General features: G+C 40.9%; 1 protein-coding gene across 2 annotated transcripts in view; it reads right to left on the bottom strand.

Annotated features, from left to right (window-relative positions):
• The window catches only part of RASA3 (RAS p21 protein activator 3), a 178,008-nt gene that overhangs the window by 77,513 nt on the left and 80,867 nt on the right, over positions 1-19,628 (bottom strand). For both annotated transcript variants that reach the window (XM_065677862.1, XM_065677861.1), the window contains 2 exons: positions 14,920-15,037; positions 2,879-2,982 (listed from right to left, as the gene is read on the bottom strand). In XM_065677862.1, the coding sequence (XP_065533934.1) occupies positions 2,879-2,982; positions 14,920-14,996 (181 nt within the window). In that variant the 5' untranslated portion in view covers positions 14,997-15,037. The remainder of the gene's footprint in view (positions 1-2,878; positions 2,983-14,919; positions 15,038-19,628) is intronic.

The following is a 19,628-nucleotide window of genomic DNA, read 5'->3' as shown; positions in this document are numbered from 1 at the left end:
GCACAATCCTCCCATCCTGTATGCCAAAACACTACAGTGTTACAAAACGTATCTGCCGCACATGTGTCCAGTTTCTGAGTTTGTTTGGTTCTCCTCGGAAGTTTCTGTCAGAGGTTTCAGGGGGTTCTTGTTTTGCTTTTTCTCGCCCCCACTCCTTCCGCTTTTGGTGGCTTGAGTATTCTCATCTGTCACACACTGAGCCACAGTTCCAACGTTAAAGAATTTACCATCACAAACTTGTGCTTCATATTTGAGTAAACAAAAACATGCCTGCTCTGAGCTCCAGTCACCCTGGAAATCAATATTAAAACACCGAGAGAAAGTCCTGACAAGTAGTGACTAAAAAGGAACTCTGCTAGTCCAACCAAAAAACAGCCACTTGCCAAATTCTCACCATACCGACACACAGGCACTGCCCTCTGTCTCAAAACCCGCACAAACCCAGCCAGACAAACAACGCAAACAGATGTGTTAAACACACCAGATCACACAGGAAACACGGGCAAATTCACAAGCTCAGTAACATCTGAACTTAAAATTAGTCTCCCTGGATTGAAGACACAACCCCCAACACCCTTGTCTGAGAAAGTTTGTTGCTGGACAAATATGGGTAAACACATTTTCTTCAGCAGAAGTGTCTCATAATGACATAACATAATAAGATATCTCTGTAATGCAAACAAAGGGCCTCTATTTGCAGAATTCAGCGGTTCAGCGGAAAATTGCTTATTCTAGCACTACTCTGACCAAACTCTCTTAATAGGGACCTCTTCCAAACCTCCCTTACTCAAGCCCCTGCAAGAAAAGGTCTCTTAAGACTAAGCTGAAGATACACATACAGCAGCAATTCTTTTTAAATATTAGACTTTGTTCCGATGAAAAAGTTTCCTTTCTCAAAAAAACCTTCACTGTTCAGCTTTGCTGCTGCTGACTCCTGTCAATAGGAACTACTGAAAATAACCACATGCAGTTGCTCCAGAGCACTGTTCTCTTTCCAGAACATTTTCCTATTACAAGCAGAACTTACAGAGTTAGTATCAATGTAACAGTAATGCTGGATTTTTTTCTTCTCTCCATTGCTATTTATCATACTTCCAATTCTTTGAAATGCTTTTCAAAATATGCCTGTGATAAGGAGGGAGGGGAAGAGAGAGTGGAAGAGGGGAAAACTCAGCCTACAACAGCTAATATGTACTGTAAAATCTCAGCGTAGACAGGTGACACTGGAATCTTGACTTTTAGTGCTACATCAGTATAGAAACACACCAGTCTGCTTACCTACGGATTCCACAGTGCATACCAAAAAAAAAAAAAAATTAAAAAAAAAAATCAACATTGTCTCTTCTTGAAAAGGTAGCGAAAAACAGAAACCTGATCAATAATTTCAGCATCCAAAAGTCTTCGTATCTTTTCTCCAAGTCCTTCTTTTCGCAAACTGTTCCCAGGACCTTTAAGGTGAGATTACTCCTGCAGCTCCTGAAGAATTCCCCTCCAATGTCAGAGCTTGATTATTAAAACAGGAACTTTGGACACATGGAGAAAAGCAAGCAATTTGCACTTCTCCAACTGCAATTTCATGGATCTGGCTTGTGTTAAGTGTTTGAAGACCCTTGTTCAAAGAGAGGGAGTAAAGCCCTGAGCAAGAAAAATCCCAGTCCATGGCCTGTTCATAGGTCACTGCAGCTGCAGAAAACTGGTGTCACACAGGACATCAGATGAGGCAATTTAAACCACGAGAAACTCATCAGAAAGGCAGTATTACTTTCACGTTACCAGGGGAAACTATAGAGATTAGAGAGACCAAAAAGCTTTCCAAAAGCTCACTGAAAAATCAGAAACTGATGCCCTCCTCCCCAGGATGCCAGATCTTGTACACACATGAGCTCAGTTAGGGGAGTGACGACCCAGTTTTCTAGCTTTATGTAAAACACAAAATAATTAATGAATAATTAAAGAAAAAGCTAGTGACTGTATAACAAATGCAAAGATACATACAAAGAGATCTGCACCACCACCCCATGTGCTTTAACAGTGTGTTTTACAGTATTATACAAACTCTTGCTCAGCATTTCTTGCTCAGCATCAGACAACTCCCTCGCTAGAAGCTCTGTCAAAACATACACACCTCACTGACAGCTATAGTCATGTTCTACTGTAATTAGTAAAATGGTAGTCATACATGACTTGCTTCAAAAGAGACGAACAGCTGAAAAAAATCCAACAGTTAAAATTACTTAAAGTGGAAACTGTTCTGCTCAATAACAACTAGGCTTTTACAAGACTTTTATCCCTGAAGAGATAAATGGAGTGTCATGCAATTTGCTGCAGGTGAAATGCATAGCAAATAACATGTGGAAAAGCAGAGGTCTTGCCCACACCAAGACACTGGAAGTCTTACAGAGCTAGTCTGTAGGCAATAGCTTGCTCTGATATGCTCTATAAAATCCTGTCATCATTGTATTGTGGGCACCTATGACCAGTAGGTATTATTCTGCATGTCATTAAGGTAGTCATAGGGTAGCCATACAGGCAAGAGTAATGAGGCCTGGAAGACTAAAGACCTTGCATTTAGAGAAAAAAAACAACAAATCCAGTAACATGATGCTGCCAGCATTTAAACAATGCTTTATTGCCTATTTCAGTTAAACTGCAATCTGCATTTACTATCAAAACAGACAGCATTTACCTGACAGACTTTTTTAATATGTAATACTGCAGGCATTTTTGTCACTTGACAAAAAAGGACGATCCTGAACAGTACGTGCAACTGTCACTGTCAGTCCTATCGAGCTCCCAACTCATAAGACTACATATGATCTAACAGTTAAAATCCAAGAGAAACAAGCTGTAAAGAAAGTAAGAATTTATGAGCACATACCTATGATGGAATCCCTTCGAAAAACATCTCTGTCAAAAATATAAAATGACAGATGGCGAAAGGTCCGAGGAATTTCACAGTAAAAGTCTTCTCCATAGAAGGGGCTGGGTAAACAAAAAACAACATACACATAAACACACACAAAAAAAAGAAATTAGTGTTGGTATCCTGGAGGAGCCAGTGTGTTCATACTTCACACCCAGAGCATCACTTCAGGCTCTGATGGTCTTTCCCACCCATGAATGTGTGCCTTCAAGCACACTGACTCTTAACTATCCTAAACACCCACATAACAAGATTTCTTCATGTGCAAAAAAACTCAATAGATAACTTCTTTTTATTTGGAAAATAAATGTCTCAAAATAAAGAAGGCAGAGACCAAATAAGACTGTATCTTATTTGTTAAGATAAAGTGCCCTGAAAGGTGGTGAGAGGCCCCTGCTGTCACACTATGCTTACAATAGACCATTATGACAAAGATCACTAAAGCATACCCATGAACTGGATGAGCAAAGTACAGCATGGTTCATGGCATATATAGTTAAATATTTATTTAAAAGGATATGGTTTATTTAAAATAAAATGCCTACAGCCATTTCCTCTTTCCCCATCCCCTGCAATGTTTCTTATTTAAACTCAGATTCAGTCAACTGATGGTAACTACGCCTTAGAGCTGGCATGATGCTTGCTACCTGATAGCGCTGCATATCTGTCTATTTTTGCATTCTGGAATTGTATAGAATAAGTTCCGTTACAGTAAGACCAGATTTAAAAAAAATAAATACTATCTCAGCATGAAAAGCTCTTCAGAGACTTCAGGGGCTTTCTTTGGATCTTATCAATTTAAATGGAGAAAAAGAAAATCTCAGACACCTAATAGCAACCCTTTCAGTTTCTCTCTATCCAATTATATGGGAAAGGATTTACTCCTAAGAACTATAAGCATGTATCAACATTATTTATTCATTGACAGGTCTACCATTTTACACACACTTCAATCCTAGTCACTCATGCCTCAGTAGATCTAAATGAGTGGATGTAGTCTGAGTCATATGAACAAATACAGCAAGCACTGCAGATATAGACTTAAAAATAAATCTAATTCCAACAGGCCAAAAGCCAGCAGGGTTTTTTTCTTCCTTTTTAAACACAGAACTCCTTACTGTCTTGGCTAAGCACAAAAATGGGAGACAGAACTGTGCTGTAGCTTTAACCATTAGTAAAGGCTTTTTATGTCAGAAAATTAGATATCAAAAAATATTAATATTTCTTTGCATTATCTTTATTTTTTTTTCCAGCATTTTGTCAGGAGACATCATTGCCTTGGCTTCTTTCAGAATATTTTACATCACCATGCACTTTTGCTTGTATTTCTGCCTACAGTAAAAATACACTCCCCCAGAATTGCCACATTCCCTCAAGAGCTAGCTGACAAGTCTCACTCAAAACACACAGGCAATGCAAATTAGCTAAGCACTCTGTGTTTGAAGGGAATATGCCACATTAATTTTATGAAGCTAGAGACATCACCCAGTATGCAGTAAGAATATTATTCAAGTCACTAGTCCAACAGCCATATGCAAGAATACGTATTGGATAAACAACAAAGCCCAAAGCATACCCACAGGTTAAACTTCCACCACTGGAAACATTTTCCCATTCCTTGAAATAAATACATTCAGCTGTAAGCTATGGCAACCAGCATGAGCCCTACTCAGTCCTTCCTACTGTGAAGGCAGGGCAGCAAATCTAACAGCTGGAAATGGAAGCTGGTCTGACTGTCCCAACTACCCCCAACAGTACTCTCAGTTATGTCCTCTTTTATTTGGAATCAGGAATTCAGCAGCCACCACTTCAGGCACAAAATATGAGCATTCTGCGGTACAAACAGCTTCTACCAAACTAGGAACTATCTGACTGTCCCAGCAGCCACGTTTCTGCTGGCTGCCCCGAAGGCCTCATTCTGCACACATCACTTGGTGCAAGTTTTCACACACAAGCTTAACCCAAGGGGGCTACACGAATGCATAAACATAGCCCAGATATCTAGCGCATTACACATGCAAAACACTTGCAGCGTTCTGAGGCCTAATACTCTGCTCAGCCATAAAATTGTCCTTTCTGCTGGAACAATGTGACAGATTAATTTACTCACTATCATGAAACGACACTTAATGAACTGTAGATGATACACCTAATCCTCTGTCAATAATTTAAGGGAAGCTTCAGTGTACTGGAAGTCTAAAGGCAATGTAAATACAAGTGAGACTTGCACTGAGCATACTTGAATTCAGCTTAGCTGATTCTGGAGAAGAGAGCAGAGAAGAGACAACAACTGGGGCCTTTGGCAAGTGTCCTGTTAATGTCTGTTATTGGTGGAGGGGGTCAGGGCAGAAGATAACTAAGACCACACCCACAGCAAAACAAACATGAGATTCAGAAAAGCAGAGTGGACAAGAAGCACCATCTAGTCCAACACATGGTACAAGAAAGAGACTGATTAACAGAAGAAATGATGTGGTGGGTGACTTAGCCATGTAGGGACCACATCTGGGCATTACTTTTCTCACAAGGCTTGTCAGCCTGAGCAGCGCCCGCTGGCAGGCACTCTTCACAGGATGCATTATTTGCAGCCACGGTCACCACAAGTTTTGTTCTGCTCTTGGCTTTCCCCCTCCAAGATCTTGTAACCTTTGTAGATTCACAACCTCTCATCACTCAGGTAACACCCCTGAGGTGCGCTGCACTCTTAATTAATATAAGCAAGCAGATTTCCAACAGAAGCGCACTCACTCTACACTGGATAATTAGCCAGCAAAGCTCTAACTGTAAAGATACAGATGGAGATAAACCTGATACCCCCTCCCCCCAATCCTGTGTTGCTTTGTAGAAACAGTATCTTCCTTCTGAAAGAATCAAAAGTTACCACACAAAAGCTTCCAGCTTCCACTTCAATGTGTGCTTTTTTCTCCATGTATCTTTTGAGAACAGTACTCACTTTGTCTCCCACCCAGACCTGAAGAGCAAGAGGTCGCAGCAGTCAAACCCCATGATTTATTTCCCAAGCTAACTTCTCTTGAGCATGAGCTCCAGGGCTGCAGAACAGTTTTTTCCAAAAGAACCGCTAAATTCCTCCCTCAGTGCCCCCTCTCTCCCAAAAGCCAGAATTAGTTTGATTTGGCTCTGGTGAGTACTTTTATTTTGACATAGCAATTAATAAAAAGCAGCAGCATCTGCCTACAGAGCCCTCAGGAGTCTGACAAGATCCTCCAAAACAAATATTAGAATTAGACCTTCTGAAAAGTCGGGAATCTTTCAGAACCAAGTGAGTTCAGATTCAACTTCCAGATTTTGAGTTCAGCTTTCCTTGTGGATTCCGAGACATTTTAATCATTCAAAGAGAAGGAAAAATAATGAGGCCCACCCTCCCCAACCTTGCAACCTGCACAATGGAAGGGAATGGATAAGACCAGTGTCATTATTTTAGTTCCTTTTCGACTTAAAACAAATGACAGGACATAACTGCTGAGGGCAATATCTTGCAAGGACAGAGACAGTGGGCCTCCACTGTAAATGCAATTCAGCTCCTTCTAAGCTCAATATAAAGGCATTTTCAAACCCAGCTTCTTCAGTAGACTACTAAGTTTAGAACAGTTTTACTAACTTTTTAGTTTTGCTATCACATTCCGATGAGCAGGCATCAACTACTCTTAGTTATTAAATGGGGCTTGTTCTAAGTCACTGTCCCTTGTTCTCCCAACAGGATTAGAAACTGCAAAGAAAGAACTGTATCAATTTTAAAAACCTTGCTCTAAGCTTTCAGACACAGAAGGGTTTGACTCTGTAGCCTTCTACTCCATGTACTGTCACTTCACATCCTTTTCTTATCTCTTTTCCAGTAGACACCTACCACCTTGCTATGCTCTGAATGAGGGAAGCTCTACCTCAGCAGTAGAGGTAATCCTTTTCTCAGGAAGCACAGGGCTCTTACTGCACAGCTTTTATCCAGCCCCTACCACCAACACATACACTAATTGACCCCTCCTCAGGACACTTCCCCTAGGATGCTCCCACAGCTCTTGCCACAGAAGAGACATACAATCCCTCATCCCCCCCTCCAAAAAAAAGTCAAGTAAAAGCATAAAGAATGGTGCAATGGATTTGAATCTTCAGGCATACGCTCAAAAAAAACCCTAAATCTTGCTTGCTCTGAATGCTCACAGGAGCAGGAATACAGAGGAATTAAACCCAAAAAGTTCCCTCTAGGTACTGTTTCACTCTCGGCTATCCAGCTTAGAGCCCTTCCCATTTCAAGGTATCTATTTTTGAACCTCCTCTAATGTGTGCTTTAGCAATGGGTATTTTCAGGAGGAGACGGGGAAGGAGAAGAGAAACAAATTACTGTGTAGATCAAGCGGAATGAAAGCAAATAAGGAAGAGAATCCTCATTTCAAACACAATGAACGGGAACTTCTTCCCATATAAAAAGTTCAAAAATTGTTCACTTTTAGATGTTTTACAAAACTCCAGAGACATGCTTGCAATTTAAATTTCATACCTTCACATATCTAATGAAATCATCACAAATAATATTAACAGAGAGAAAGAGACTTCATAAAACAAGTCTCAGTGTAGAAACATTTCTTTAGTTTCAGGCTGTGTTGCAAAAGCTCGTGCTTGTTTCTCAATACTTAGGATTTGCTAAAGCAGTTTTGTCTTTGTTTTGGCACCAGTACTTCAGTGGATGAAGTGCAAGAGTTGCATGATGAATAATAATGAAACCCCTCAAACCAGAATTCTTTGTGTACAGCTTTTTCTTTTTTTAAACTGCTTTTGTGATTGAAAGTAAGGACTATTAACATGCCACAGACAACTCCACATCCTCTGACTATTTTAAAATGTTTAGAAATACTGGATTCATCCTGCTGCATGAACTTAAAGACCAGAGTTCACATCACCATGTGAGTGGGAAGCAAAATCAGTCTATACAAAGGAGTACACTTGCTTGTTTCTACTACTAAGTTTTTCCTACTACTTAGCTAATACGTTTTATACTGTGCTTTGCAGTGTATGTAAAGGGAGTGGGGTAGAGAAGGTTTATTCAAAGCAGATACAGCAAGCCAAATAGAAATCTGAATGCACTTCAGTCTCCTACTAGACACAGAGCTACGAGACAACAGGCAAGTTGGCAGATGTCATGGTAGCTTCCTTACATAATTTATTAAAAATACCTAGTATCATATTTGAAGCACAGATCTGGCAGAGGACACGCAGCAGGAAGTATACAGCCAGAAGGCAACATCTAAATCCAAACATACCAATTATGGCCACTGTTAAGCCTCCCAGACATCCACTGAGACAAAGGCAGATTTTTCCTTGTGTCCCTGTGCAGAAACACACAGATGGACAGTGCTGTGTTATAGCCACAACCACCCCTACTACACAGAGAAAAAAATAAAGCAGTGTGCATTTTCTCAACCCCATGCTCAGAGGGGAGAGACAGACACTCAAGCTATAGTTATCATCCTCACTTGACAGTTGCTGGTATGGCTCAATGAGGCTTACAGGGATTATGACGACCTGTAGCTGCAGCCATTTGGCCCCTAGTCGCCTCCCAAAATATTCTGTAAGACGACACACACAAACAACAGAAGTCACATTACAGCTGCATCTACTTTCATTTTTTTTTTTCTAATTAGTCAAAGCAGCCTACACCACCATCAATTGTTTCTCATATGGGTGGCTCTTCATGTGGATGAATGCTCTCATTCATAAACCCTGCCTTAGGTCTCAAGGCTTATTGCATTCTCCACCTTCCACTAAGTTTTGCTTCCCTTCCTTGTGCCCTTCCCAGATGTATTACTTCCCTACACAACCATACAGCAGTCCTTGCCTCCAATAACATCCCTGACCAGGCTGAAGTTGTATTCATACCCATTCTTATCCCTGTTCCTTAAAGGCTTGGGGTTTTTCTGACTGAAAGTCTACTGACATTAGGAATTCAAGCCACAGTTAGATGCAGTAGAGTGCAGAAGATGGCAGGCCCTGGGGCAGACAGCACACTGAGGAGTAAGCTGGGAGCAAGCAGGAAAGAAGCTGCAAACCATGCTACAGCATCCAGCTCAAGGCCTCTTTACTTAAGGCATCCAGGCTCAGGAAAGCTGTTATTTCAAGGAAGGAAGCTAGCAATATAAGAATATGGAAGTAGCTAATGGAACTAGCTCAGATACAACAGCTAATTTTGGCAATGGCCCAACTAAGGGAAACAACTCTGTGTTTAAATTTTGAGAAGTGGTCTGCATCCAAGATGTTATCAGAACATAAGAGAAGTTTAGCTATGCAGTCATGAACTCCAGACATAAGAAAATAGGGGTTTAAGCAGTCTAGAATTTAAAAAAACAACATTAAATATGGCAGTGGAATTACTTAGAAAAAGTTCTGAGAGCTACTGATTGAGCATGTTACCTGATCCAGAGCAAAGACACAGCAACCTCTTGTTAAAAACAACACAGTCTTAACTATGATTTTATAGTACATTTCACCATACACTCACAAGCATACTGCAGACTTGTAGTTCTCACTGTTACCTTCACTGGAGACTAGCAAAAAGAAGACTGGGGGTGGGGAAAGTGCCTCTGGCTTCATTTGCTGTTTCATTCAGGCTTTGATCACTATGTTTAGCATGTGAAAAATTCCTCAGTGAAATAGTGGAGAACTAAATAATCACAGACTCAAGACGCTTGACTCACCTCTCTAAAGCACACAGTGTCAGCCATTTGATTCTTAGCATACAACGGTTTTTGCCTTTATTCATATCCTTGAAACAAATTTAGAGATATCACATGCCTTCCATTCTTCACCTATGATTTGAGAAGCTGCCTTGATTTCCTGTTGCAGCTGACACTGCCCTTTAAGTGAATGGAAACATTTGATGCAACCAGCAAAGGCAAAGTCAGTCTTAATGCCAATGAGTGGAGAAAGTTTATCCTCAGGGAATATTTGCAGCTAGGACCAAGTCCTGGATGGTGAATCCTGCAGTTCAACACAGCCACGTTCAAAGTCCTGCACATGGGTTGGAGCAATCCCAAGCAATAAAGGCTGAACAGAGACTGGACTGAAAGCAGCCATGAGGAGAAAGACTTGAGCGAGTGCTGGTTGCTGAGAAGCATAACATGAGCAGGCAGTGTGTGTTTGTAGCCCAGAAAGCCAACCATGTGCTGGGCTGCACGACCAGGAGCATGGCCAGCAGGTTGAAGGAGGTGATCCTGCCCCTCTACTCTGCTCTAGTCACACCCCACCTGGAGTACTGCATCAAGCTCTGGGGCCCCCAACATAAGAAGGATGTGGACCTGGTGGAGTGCAGAGGAGGCCATGAAGATGATCAGAGGCTGGAGCACCTCTCCTACAGAAACAGGCTGAGATAGCTGAGTTTGTTCAGCCTGGAGAAGAGACGGCTCTGGGGAGATCTCAGAACAGCTTCCAGTACCTAAAGTGGCCTGCAAGGAATCTTGAGAAGGAATTTATACAAGGGCGTGTAGTGACAGGACAAGGGGGAATGGTCTTAAACTGAAGGAGGGTAGATTTAGATTAGGCATTAGGAAGAAGCTCTTTACTGTGAGGGCAGTGAGGCAATGGCACAGGTTGCCCAGAGAAGCTGTGGCTGCCCCATCCCTGGCAGTGTTCAAGGCCAGGCTGGACGGGGCATTGAGCAACCTGGCCCAGTGGAAGGTGTCCCTGCCTATGGCAGGGGGTTGGAACTACATATTCAAGGTCCCTTCCAACCCAAACCATTGGGTGTTTCCAAGTTTGAAATTACTCATGGGGGAAGCCAAGTAGTTGGTTCAGCAGAGGAAATTAATTGGCAAAATTCTTGTCAAGCTTCCTACTGGCAGCTAGGAATTCGAGAAAAGTTATAGATCTCTGCATTTAAAAGAACAGTAAATTCTCACACATTCCTTAGGATGTAAAATAAATGAGTCCCTTCATGTACCTCTCTGCTAGGTTATATGGAGTGGATCCAATCCTATCCAGTGCCTCTGCAGATGATGGTAATATAAATATTGAACAACAAACTCAAAACAGAGGAGCGTGTTAAATCCTGGCTCTAACTGACCTCTCCCTCATATCTTATGACTTGCATGTGACCTTCTTAGAATTTACTAAAAGCTTGTGCCAAGGAGTTTATGAAAACAGTGCTGCTTGAGGAGTTCAAGATTCTCTTCCCGGGAACCTGGAGAACTTGCTCTGACCAACCCAAGCGTTCCCTGTGCTTGTCCAAAGATCCCCAGAGAAGTCGGATGACCCCAACTGCCCCACATAAACAGTACTTTCACACTGCTCTGTGGTTTCATAGAAAGGCCTGCCCATGTTGTAACCCTTGATTTGTTTCAATTAGACACTACCAAGTTAGCCTCACAGCAGCCCTCAAAACCTTCTAGCACAAGGCAGCAGTGCCACCATCCAGTTTAACAGAAGCCAATGGAGGTAGGATGGCAGGAATTATTGAAGTTCCTGACTGTAATTTATGAGTCCCACCTGACTGCTGAACAGAGAAGTTAAGGTTTGCCATGCTGGCTGCTCTCAGTTTTTGAGATGCAAACTTAGATACAGGGCATCAGGCTCACAGAGATTCTCTTCAGAACAGTGGTAGGGGCACTGGACTGTGCAATAGGATGTGCTGGTTCAGCTCTTAAGAGTTCTGAATGATTCATGCTTTGTTGATTTAAGAGGTTACTGTTCTCAGCTGTCTCCTCGTGCCTCTACCACAGCCCAATAAAATAAAAATCTGTTGCAGAAGTTTAGGACAGAGCTCAGGGAGGCAACTTCTTAACACTGTCCCAGTACAAAACACAGGAGATCATGAGTCAGAGTCTGAAGGCTCTGCCACAGATATCCCAAGCAAGTCAGAAATGCACATTCATCCAAGTTCCTCTGGGAAGGAGAGGTAACTCCTTCTTTTTTCTCATTTAGCAGTTCTGTTTAAACTTTACATCAGGAGAAGGCTTGCCTGGAAAAGCATACATTTCTGCAGTGCTATGTAGAAGCTTAACGAAGCTCAACTGAGCAAAAAGAGGGGGAGGGGAGGGGAAAGGAAGCAAGCACTCCTTGAATTCCCAAATACACAAGATGATGTTTTCAGCATGACTGTAAATTTAAGCCTTTTCATGCAGATGAAAAAGTCGTTTATGAAGATATGTTGGAAAAGATAGGCTTCCCCAGGAAAATCGGAATGAGAAGATATCACTTCAGAGTCAGTACTGCTAGGGCTGCATATGGAACATCTTTCAATTCAGACATTCGCACAAAGCATCTTATTTTTCATAGACTAGATGACAGTCATTTTTTGAGGTTACTGGAAGATGGGGAGTTACCAGTATGAGTGAAAATACAGGCAATTCTTAAAGCTTACTTTAGAGCAAACCAGCCCTGTGTCAGCCACGAAGTGATCAGAAATAGAAAATAGCCTTGAACAACAGAGTGGAGCCAGGGCTCTCCCCTTCAAACTCTAGTCAAAGGCTGTGTCACCCACTTGAGTACCAGCCACACAGATGTTCAGACAGGATTCGATTATTTTTGTCATGTGCTGGCCCAGTTTCACATCCCTCCTCCCATCTGAAGTCGCCTAATGCAGCAGTGATACCCCAGAAAAAGCGACCCAACATGTGCTTTGCTATTACATTGGGAAGTGCCTGGCAAAGCAGCACCATACATGAAAGCAGGTATTTCTCTGCTACATACACATTACGTGGGCCTTAGGGCACATAAGCATCGCCTGCCCAATAATTCAGTCAATGGGTTCAATCAATCTACAAACAAGCATTAAAGAATGTAACAGCATGACTGGCTCCTCAGCTGTATGTTCATCTCAGTCTTACGAAAAACAACAGGCGATCGCATTACAGTCTGAAATCATGTGAAAAACATCTTCCTCTGGAAGTCTATGCACTTGTTCTAATAGATGTAAACACAGTCATAAAAGATTAAGTAGCTGTGTGTGGGTGCCTCACTAAATAAAAGCAATTCTTAGTCACAGATTGGGAAGACATCCCAGTTTTACCATTCATGTATTTGTGATTTTTGTCTGCTTTTCTTCTATGAAACAGAAAAACAAGGGCAGAGGAAAAACCTATACAGGTAAATGTAAAACTCATTTGATATCATTGTCTGTAAGTGGATATTCAGGGGCTGTGAAGAAGCAAGTTTTTCAAAATAGTACTTTGCAAATAGAAGATTACAGATGGAGAAGGCAAACTACCACTGGAGTTTCTTTAACAACAGGAAGATTTTTCTTCACAATAAATTTCAACCTAAAGTTCCTTCCCCACTGCAATTTAAGTTTATTATTACTTGCAATATCTGTACTGGACATACAGAGGAATTCTCTCCCTCTGAAGTTTGTTTTCTTTTTGGGGGGGAGGGGAGGGTGTGGTGTTTCTCTTTTTTGGTTGTTTTTTTCTTTAGTTTATTTACACAGTTATATCTACTCTCATCTCTCTTTTCTAGCCTAAATAATTCCAAGATTGTAACCTTTCCTCAGTGGTTGTTTTCCAGACCTCTGATCATTGTGTTGCTCTCCCCTGAATTCACCTGAATTTAACAAAAACAATGTAGTTCTGCAAGAAACCAGAAACCTTCCAGTTCTGCACAGCCTCAGTGTACCTCTTCTGCTTTATAATGGTATCCAAAGACAGGTGGAATCTTTCTGACTAAAGGAATTAGACTTGTAGCTTATTCCTACTACTAAGAGTTTATTTTCTCCATAGAAAAATACATGGATTAGTACAAGAAAATTACTCCAACTATTCTCATACATCCTTACTCCCCAGCTTCCGTTTCCCTCCAAAACACTAATGATCATGCAGAAAAAAACTGTGCAACTTCTAATTGTGAGCAGGAGGGCTACAGCTATTTGACCCAGGAAAGAACTGAAACAAGTTACAAAGTTACTCATAGGGAAACAGCTGGTTCAGGGACAACTTGCTTAGGGACACTGCATGTCAGTTACTGTAAAACATACAGTATACTACAAGCAGGAAAGCATCCACATCACCATTCAAAAGCACAATATGTTTAGCCAATTTAAATGCCTCAAGAAACAGAAGCCTCCATTATGGACCCCAATATACCGTATCAGAATATAAGATGAGAAATGAAGATGTAGACAACAAAAAATTTGGTGAGAGAACAATTAACGTAACTTAAGGGAATAAACCCCACTTCAAGCTACTGAGACTCACATTCTTAAATGGATTAGGTACTTCTGAGAGGTTGGGAGTGAGGTCTAGAGCTACTTCCCAAAGTAAATTACTTGCAATAACAAGACAAATAGCAAATTCCTAACTGTATTACTCAACTGTCTTTCCCCATTTCGTATCTTAAGATAAAAGTTAGAAACTTGACTGTTCCTTGCTGCTACTTTCCCCTCAATTCTAAAAAAAGCCTAGCTTGCCAGAGTATACATATATGCCCAGCTTTGTTCCCTTTATTTTCTGATGTTTGGGGATTTCCAGGAGAAAGCATTGCAAGTTTTGCTGCATGCTTCTTGTTCATTCTACATTTGGCTTCTACAATCTCACAGGAAGTTTCCAAGATAATCAGACAGGCATCTGATGTTCAAACCTCTCCTTTCAGTTGCAGCCTCATGATGGGGGGGGGGACGACACAAGAATTCCTAACTTCACCCTTTAGGGTAGCTAAATCAATGCAAAATACTAAGCATAGACATGAAATGGAGTTCAGTGCTCCCTTCTAAATTGAGATCTGAAAAGCTTAGGGAAGTTCAAAACAAAAGTTTCAGAAAGAAAGGAGCACTGGCCATACATTCTTAGGAAAACAGTTAATATGACTTGCCTTGGAGAAGACTTTTTCCCATGTATACAGAAAGGAATCATGACATGAATAGTTCTACCACTGGTGTTCTTAAAACTGGAAAAAGGATCATACTCATCCTCCCTCCTCCCCTTAAGAAAGTATCTTTGGAACATTAAACAAACATAGCAGAGAATAACAGTTAACAGAACATGTATATAAGTATTCATTACCATAATGACTTCTCCACTATTTTGGTCCTGAAAACCTCCTCCTGGTCCAGGTTTACTGTACAATAGCAATCCCTCATCTTGTTTGGCCCCGGATATGTAGGAAGATTTTTGGCTTCACCTAAAGACAAGAAAGGCAAAAAAAAAACAGGATTACATATTAAAATGTTATCCATAAATTAGTCATCTGTCAACTAATGCAGTGCCAGTAACATTGCTGAATTGCGTTGTCTTTTTCCTCCCAAAAGTGAAGTCTCTATTATAAACTTCACAGCAGAACTCTCTTTCCAAGGCAGCAGCTCCTGACCGTCGCCACATTTAGAGCTCAGCAGTAGCCAGCAACAACTCAGCAGATCATTGTGTCGGATTTATTCACATGTATTTGAGTGCACACTGCTTCCTTTCAAATTTGTGTTTATGTTTTGATCAGTCCTCCCGAAAGATACCAGAAACACCATACAACATCCTGTAAGATATCAGGAACACAATACAACATGGTGGTAATAAAGCTTTCCAGTACAGCCCACTGATTTTATGCTAAAGGCATCACCAGAACACAGCAAATGAGAACTGACCCCAGCTCCACCACTCTCCATGGATGTGGAGATGGAAAACAGTCTCTTCAGTTACAGCCAACAGCCTCACATCACACACTGGACTTCAAAAGCACTGTGATGAGGCAATTAGCATTTGGGAAGCTGCCTAAGATACTTGCACTACTAAGGTACCATGCAAGCCATGAATATTCCTCATAATAAGCATTTGTTTCAAAACTGTGAGAAACATGTATGTATCTTATAGACTTGTAGACTTATAGAAGAAAAAGAAGCAAAAGACAGGATTGAGGAAATAAGGGTAACCAAGAGACTATAAAACACAAGAGCACAAGCATTAAACAAGAATAAGCCCACAGCTTTTCCCTCTACCTATCCATTAATAACCAAAGCTGAGCACTAAATTTCCTTGGCAGACTGATAAAATCAAAACTCACAGACAGGAAACCCGGTAATGCTCATCATGGCTTTGCTAAAGCATATAAGCACTGTGTGGATGACTGATTTAACTCTAAAGACAAAACTCAGAACTCTCAAAGAATGACGAAGTGTAAGTCTACAATGCACGTACTCTTATTTACCTCAACTCTTCCAGTTCCCAGAGATTACTAGCACATACCATGGGAACTAGATCATTCTCTCCTGGTAAAAATACAAGGAATAAAACTAAAACTAAAAATGCATAGACCAAGAGAACACAGGTTTTTTTGCCAATGGAGACCTCTAAATGACAGTAACAAATATAACTCTTTATCAGATGTCTGCAGCTCAGCTTAAGTGCATTGTACTAGACACATGCTTTTCCAGTCTCCAGCTCCCAAATAGCTCCATACTATTAACAGAATCATCTTGCTTCTTTCAAGACTGTCTTCAGTAAAGACATACTTTTTCCTTTCTACAGATTTGTTCAACAGAACTCTGATGTATGTGCATGTAAATGCTGAAGAACTACAGCAAGGAAAGATTAAGCTAACCTGCATCCTCAGCTTTAAAGGAAAAACAAAGTGACACAGGACTCCATGGCTTCCTGCCTGTGATCTCTTTCTGGCACACTGTTTGCACACTTTTGCTTAACTGCACATGACATGCCCTTGGAAATGCCACATGTTCACACTTCTTCACAAATGCCCTGTATATGTATATATATATATGGGTGATCATACATGTATATGTTCTCTAAACCTAATCACAGAACATATAAGGAGGCATTGAAAAAGGACATGAAAACACTCTTTCAGACAGTAACACCTTATTTCAGAGTACTTCTAAATAAAGTTTGCTCTCAGCTCAGCTGATGCAACTCTATAGCATTCTTCCCACTTCCTTCAGAGTTGTGAGACATTGTATATAAAAAAGAAGCTGTCTCTGCTGTAACTGGGAGGTGTGACTGGAACATCTGTTGGCATGCCCAGTGCGGCTTTAAACTAAGCTGAAGCCTTAGCAATAGTTTAACTGCAACTACCAAATATGTACTGAGGATTACTGACAGCTTGCTCGGACTGCACTGAGGTCTATTCTGCCATAGTAAACCTTACTTTTACTCTTGTTACTCCAAGTGAGTTGCAAATCAAACGTAGTCTCATGTAGACTGGCCTCATGTAGATTGAAGTTGCAGAGTTTGTATCCTCTCTCCAAGTCCCAAGCATCCAAATTTCTCTTATCTATTTTCACATTAAAATCACATGAAGCCAGCCTCTTTTTTGGATAACCGAGTAAAGGTCCCCAGAGACAGAGAGCATGCATGTCAACAGGAAGAGTTTCAATACCAGAATGATAAGGAAGTCTTCCTCTGGGGGTGGCACACCATTCTCACGGTTCTTCCAAGGGAACGGGACAGAACTTTTCAAGCTCAAAATTAAACCAAAAATCTATGCAGTTTCTCTTTTTCTGCACAATTCCACTTCCTACTTCAACATGCACACACACACGAACCCAATTCTGGATTCTGTGATCTTGATTTCCAGTTTTCTGATGTGCAGAATATTCAGTTAAGCGCTTAAAGTTGATACTTAGTCATGTCAGAGCACACTGTAAAAACTGTATTTTGAAAACTCAGTTCTCTTTGTTAAAAAGAGTAGGAAAGCCCACAGTATTAAAACTTCAGTGCAGTGTCTAGGAAGACACCATTCAGGTTTCCAAGAAAATGACTGCCTGCAGCCCATACAGCAAATTAAAGCTCACCATCATAATACTGGAAAGTGAGGCACACAGGGAAAATAGAGGGAGAAGGCATATTACAGTAATATCTTCCTTCAAACTGGAAAAAGGCCCTGCAAAACCCCTGAGACTAGAACAAGGGATTAACTGACCAACCCAACATATTAATCATGTTACTGACTCAAGTAGGAGCTTATGAAAAATAAAAAACATGGGGTTTTTTCCTAACACTGGCAGCAGCCAATGGCTGTTTAGATTCCTCCAGCACTGAGCAGTTGAGAAAGAAAAATTTGTCAAGCTTTCAAGCATAGCTAAAGACTCTGCTCTCTAGCCAGACATTTTATGTCAACAAATGTGCTCTGTTAGAGTTTCGGTTGCTCTTTAGATTCCTCCAAGACAAAAACGCTCCCTCTGTGGCACCGTTTTGCCATCTACAATGAAGTTGAACAATTCGCTCAGGATTTTTTTGTTCTGCTACTATTGTAATGAAAAAAGAAAGCCCAAAATACTTGATACAGTTATGCGTCCTTTCCATATTCTCAAGAACCAGAGCTATGAGATCATTTAATTTGGGCTAGATTTTATCATTTAGCCTAGCTGCATAAAAGAGGCATCTTCATCAACTGTATTTTCAAGAGGCAGCTTTGCACTTCCCACCCCCATCCCCTTCCTATTTGTGAAGTGCCTCCATGCTAGAGAATTTGGGAAAGGTTTGCAGCCAAAAGGTCAACACACTCACCTTCAGTTTTCCACTTCACCGCTAAGAAGAAACAGAATGTTTACTAAGATGTCTACGACCTTGACAATTTTAAATATACAAGCACTTTGATTTTGTGCAAAAGACTTCCATTTGGAGCCATAGTGGCAGAATAATCAGTTCAAGCTGGCAATAGCTTTTCTTTCTGTCCCTGCACTTCTAACATACATGGGTCCGAACTTAACGGTGTTAAATCACTCAACTTAGTACTGAGTACTTAAACCTAGAAAAGCTGATTTCAGCTATGGAAAAGTTATCATTAGCTATTTTGGGCAAGTCTTCAAAAATAGACCATACAATTCTGAAAACCTCACTGGCTTGCTATCTTCTCCCTGCAAATACTACATTACTACAGTTTAAAAATGGACTACCATGGTAAACAGATAGCTTGAGCTAGCCACAGCAAATGCAACAGGCTGGATAAAGAGGAAGGAAAAACTTAGAACCACTTTCATCTTCCTTGTTCTTTCCAATGTTATACATTCCTGCCTTGCTAAGATACTGGCAATAAAAGGGAAGCAGGAAAAAAGGGCTCACCGGCATATAAGGCAGAGAAGAGCACTGCTTAGATGCTTGGGAGCATAAGTGGTGAAAACAAGAAAACCTTTGAAGATGTTTCTAAGAATAAACGAATATGGACATGTATACATTTCCTTCAGGTTTTGCCACTTCAATATTTTGACGCATCTAGTGCTTTTAATTGAATTTAGATACTTGGCATCGCATTACCTTTGCTTTTGACACGCTTCCCCAGATACAGCTTTCTTAAAAGCAGAGAATGCACAACAGCCAGGCATTATTTCCACCTTTCGGAAGAGGATTTGTTGCTCCCGTGCTTCTAAGTGCTTCTAAGTATTGGGTCACCACCACACATCCGCTGATACGAGTGCATGAAGGCTTAGTAATGTATCAACAAATCCAGCTTGCTGTCTTCTAGCAGCAGCATATTTGATTTTATCAAGATGTCATGGGAGAATCATTTCCCAAACTATTCCAGAATACAAACAAGCGAACAAAAAATTACCTCTAATAAACCAAATAAAAGCAGCCGAGCTCTCAATGCCACAGGATTTGACTTCAGGGAGTATGCTGAGAAAGACTTGAGTACAGAAACAAAATACCTAAAATCTGAAAAGGGCAACATATCCAAACCAACAACAATCCACATTGTTTCTACCATATTCAGGAAAACATGCTCCAGAGAAGCCCATAGGCAAGCACGTCAAGAACAGAGCAGCAATGTC

The sequence above is a fragment of the Lathamus discolor genome, chromosome 4, assembly GCF_037157495.1.
Source record: "Lathamus discolor isolate bLatDis1 chromosome 4, bLatDis1.hap1, whole genome shotgun sequence".
In the NCBI taxonomy this organism is placed as follows: domain Eukaryota; kingdom Metazoa; phylum Chordata; class Aves; order Psittaciformes; family Psittacidae; genus Lathamus; species Lathamus discolor.
This window is presented reverse-complemented; position numbering and strand designations above follow the sequence as displayed.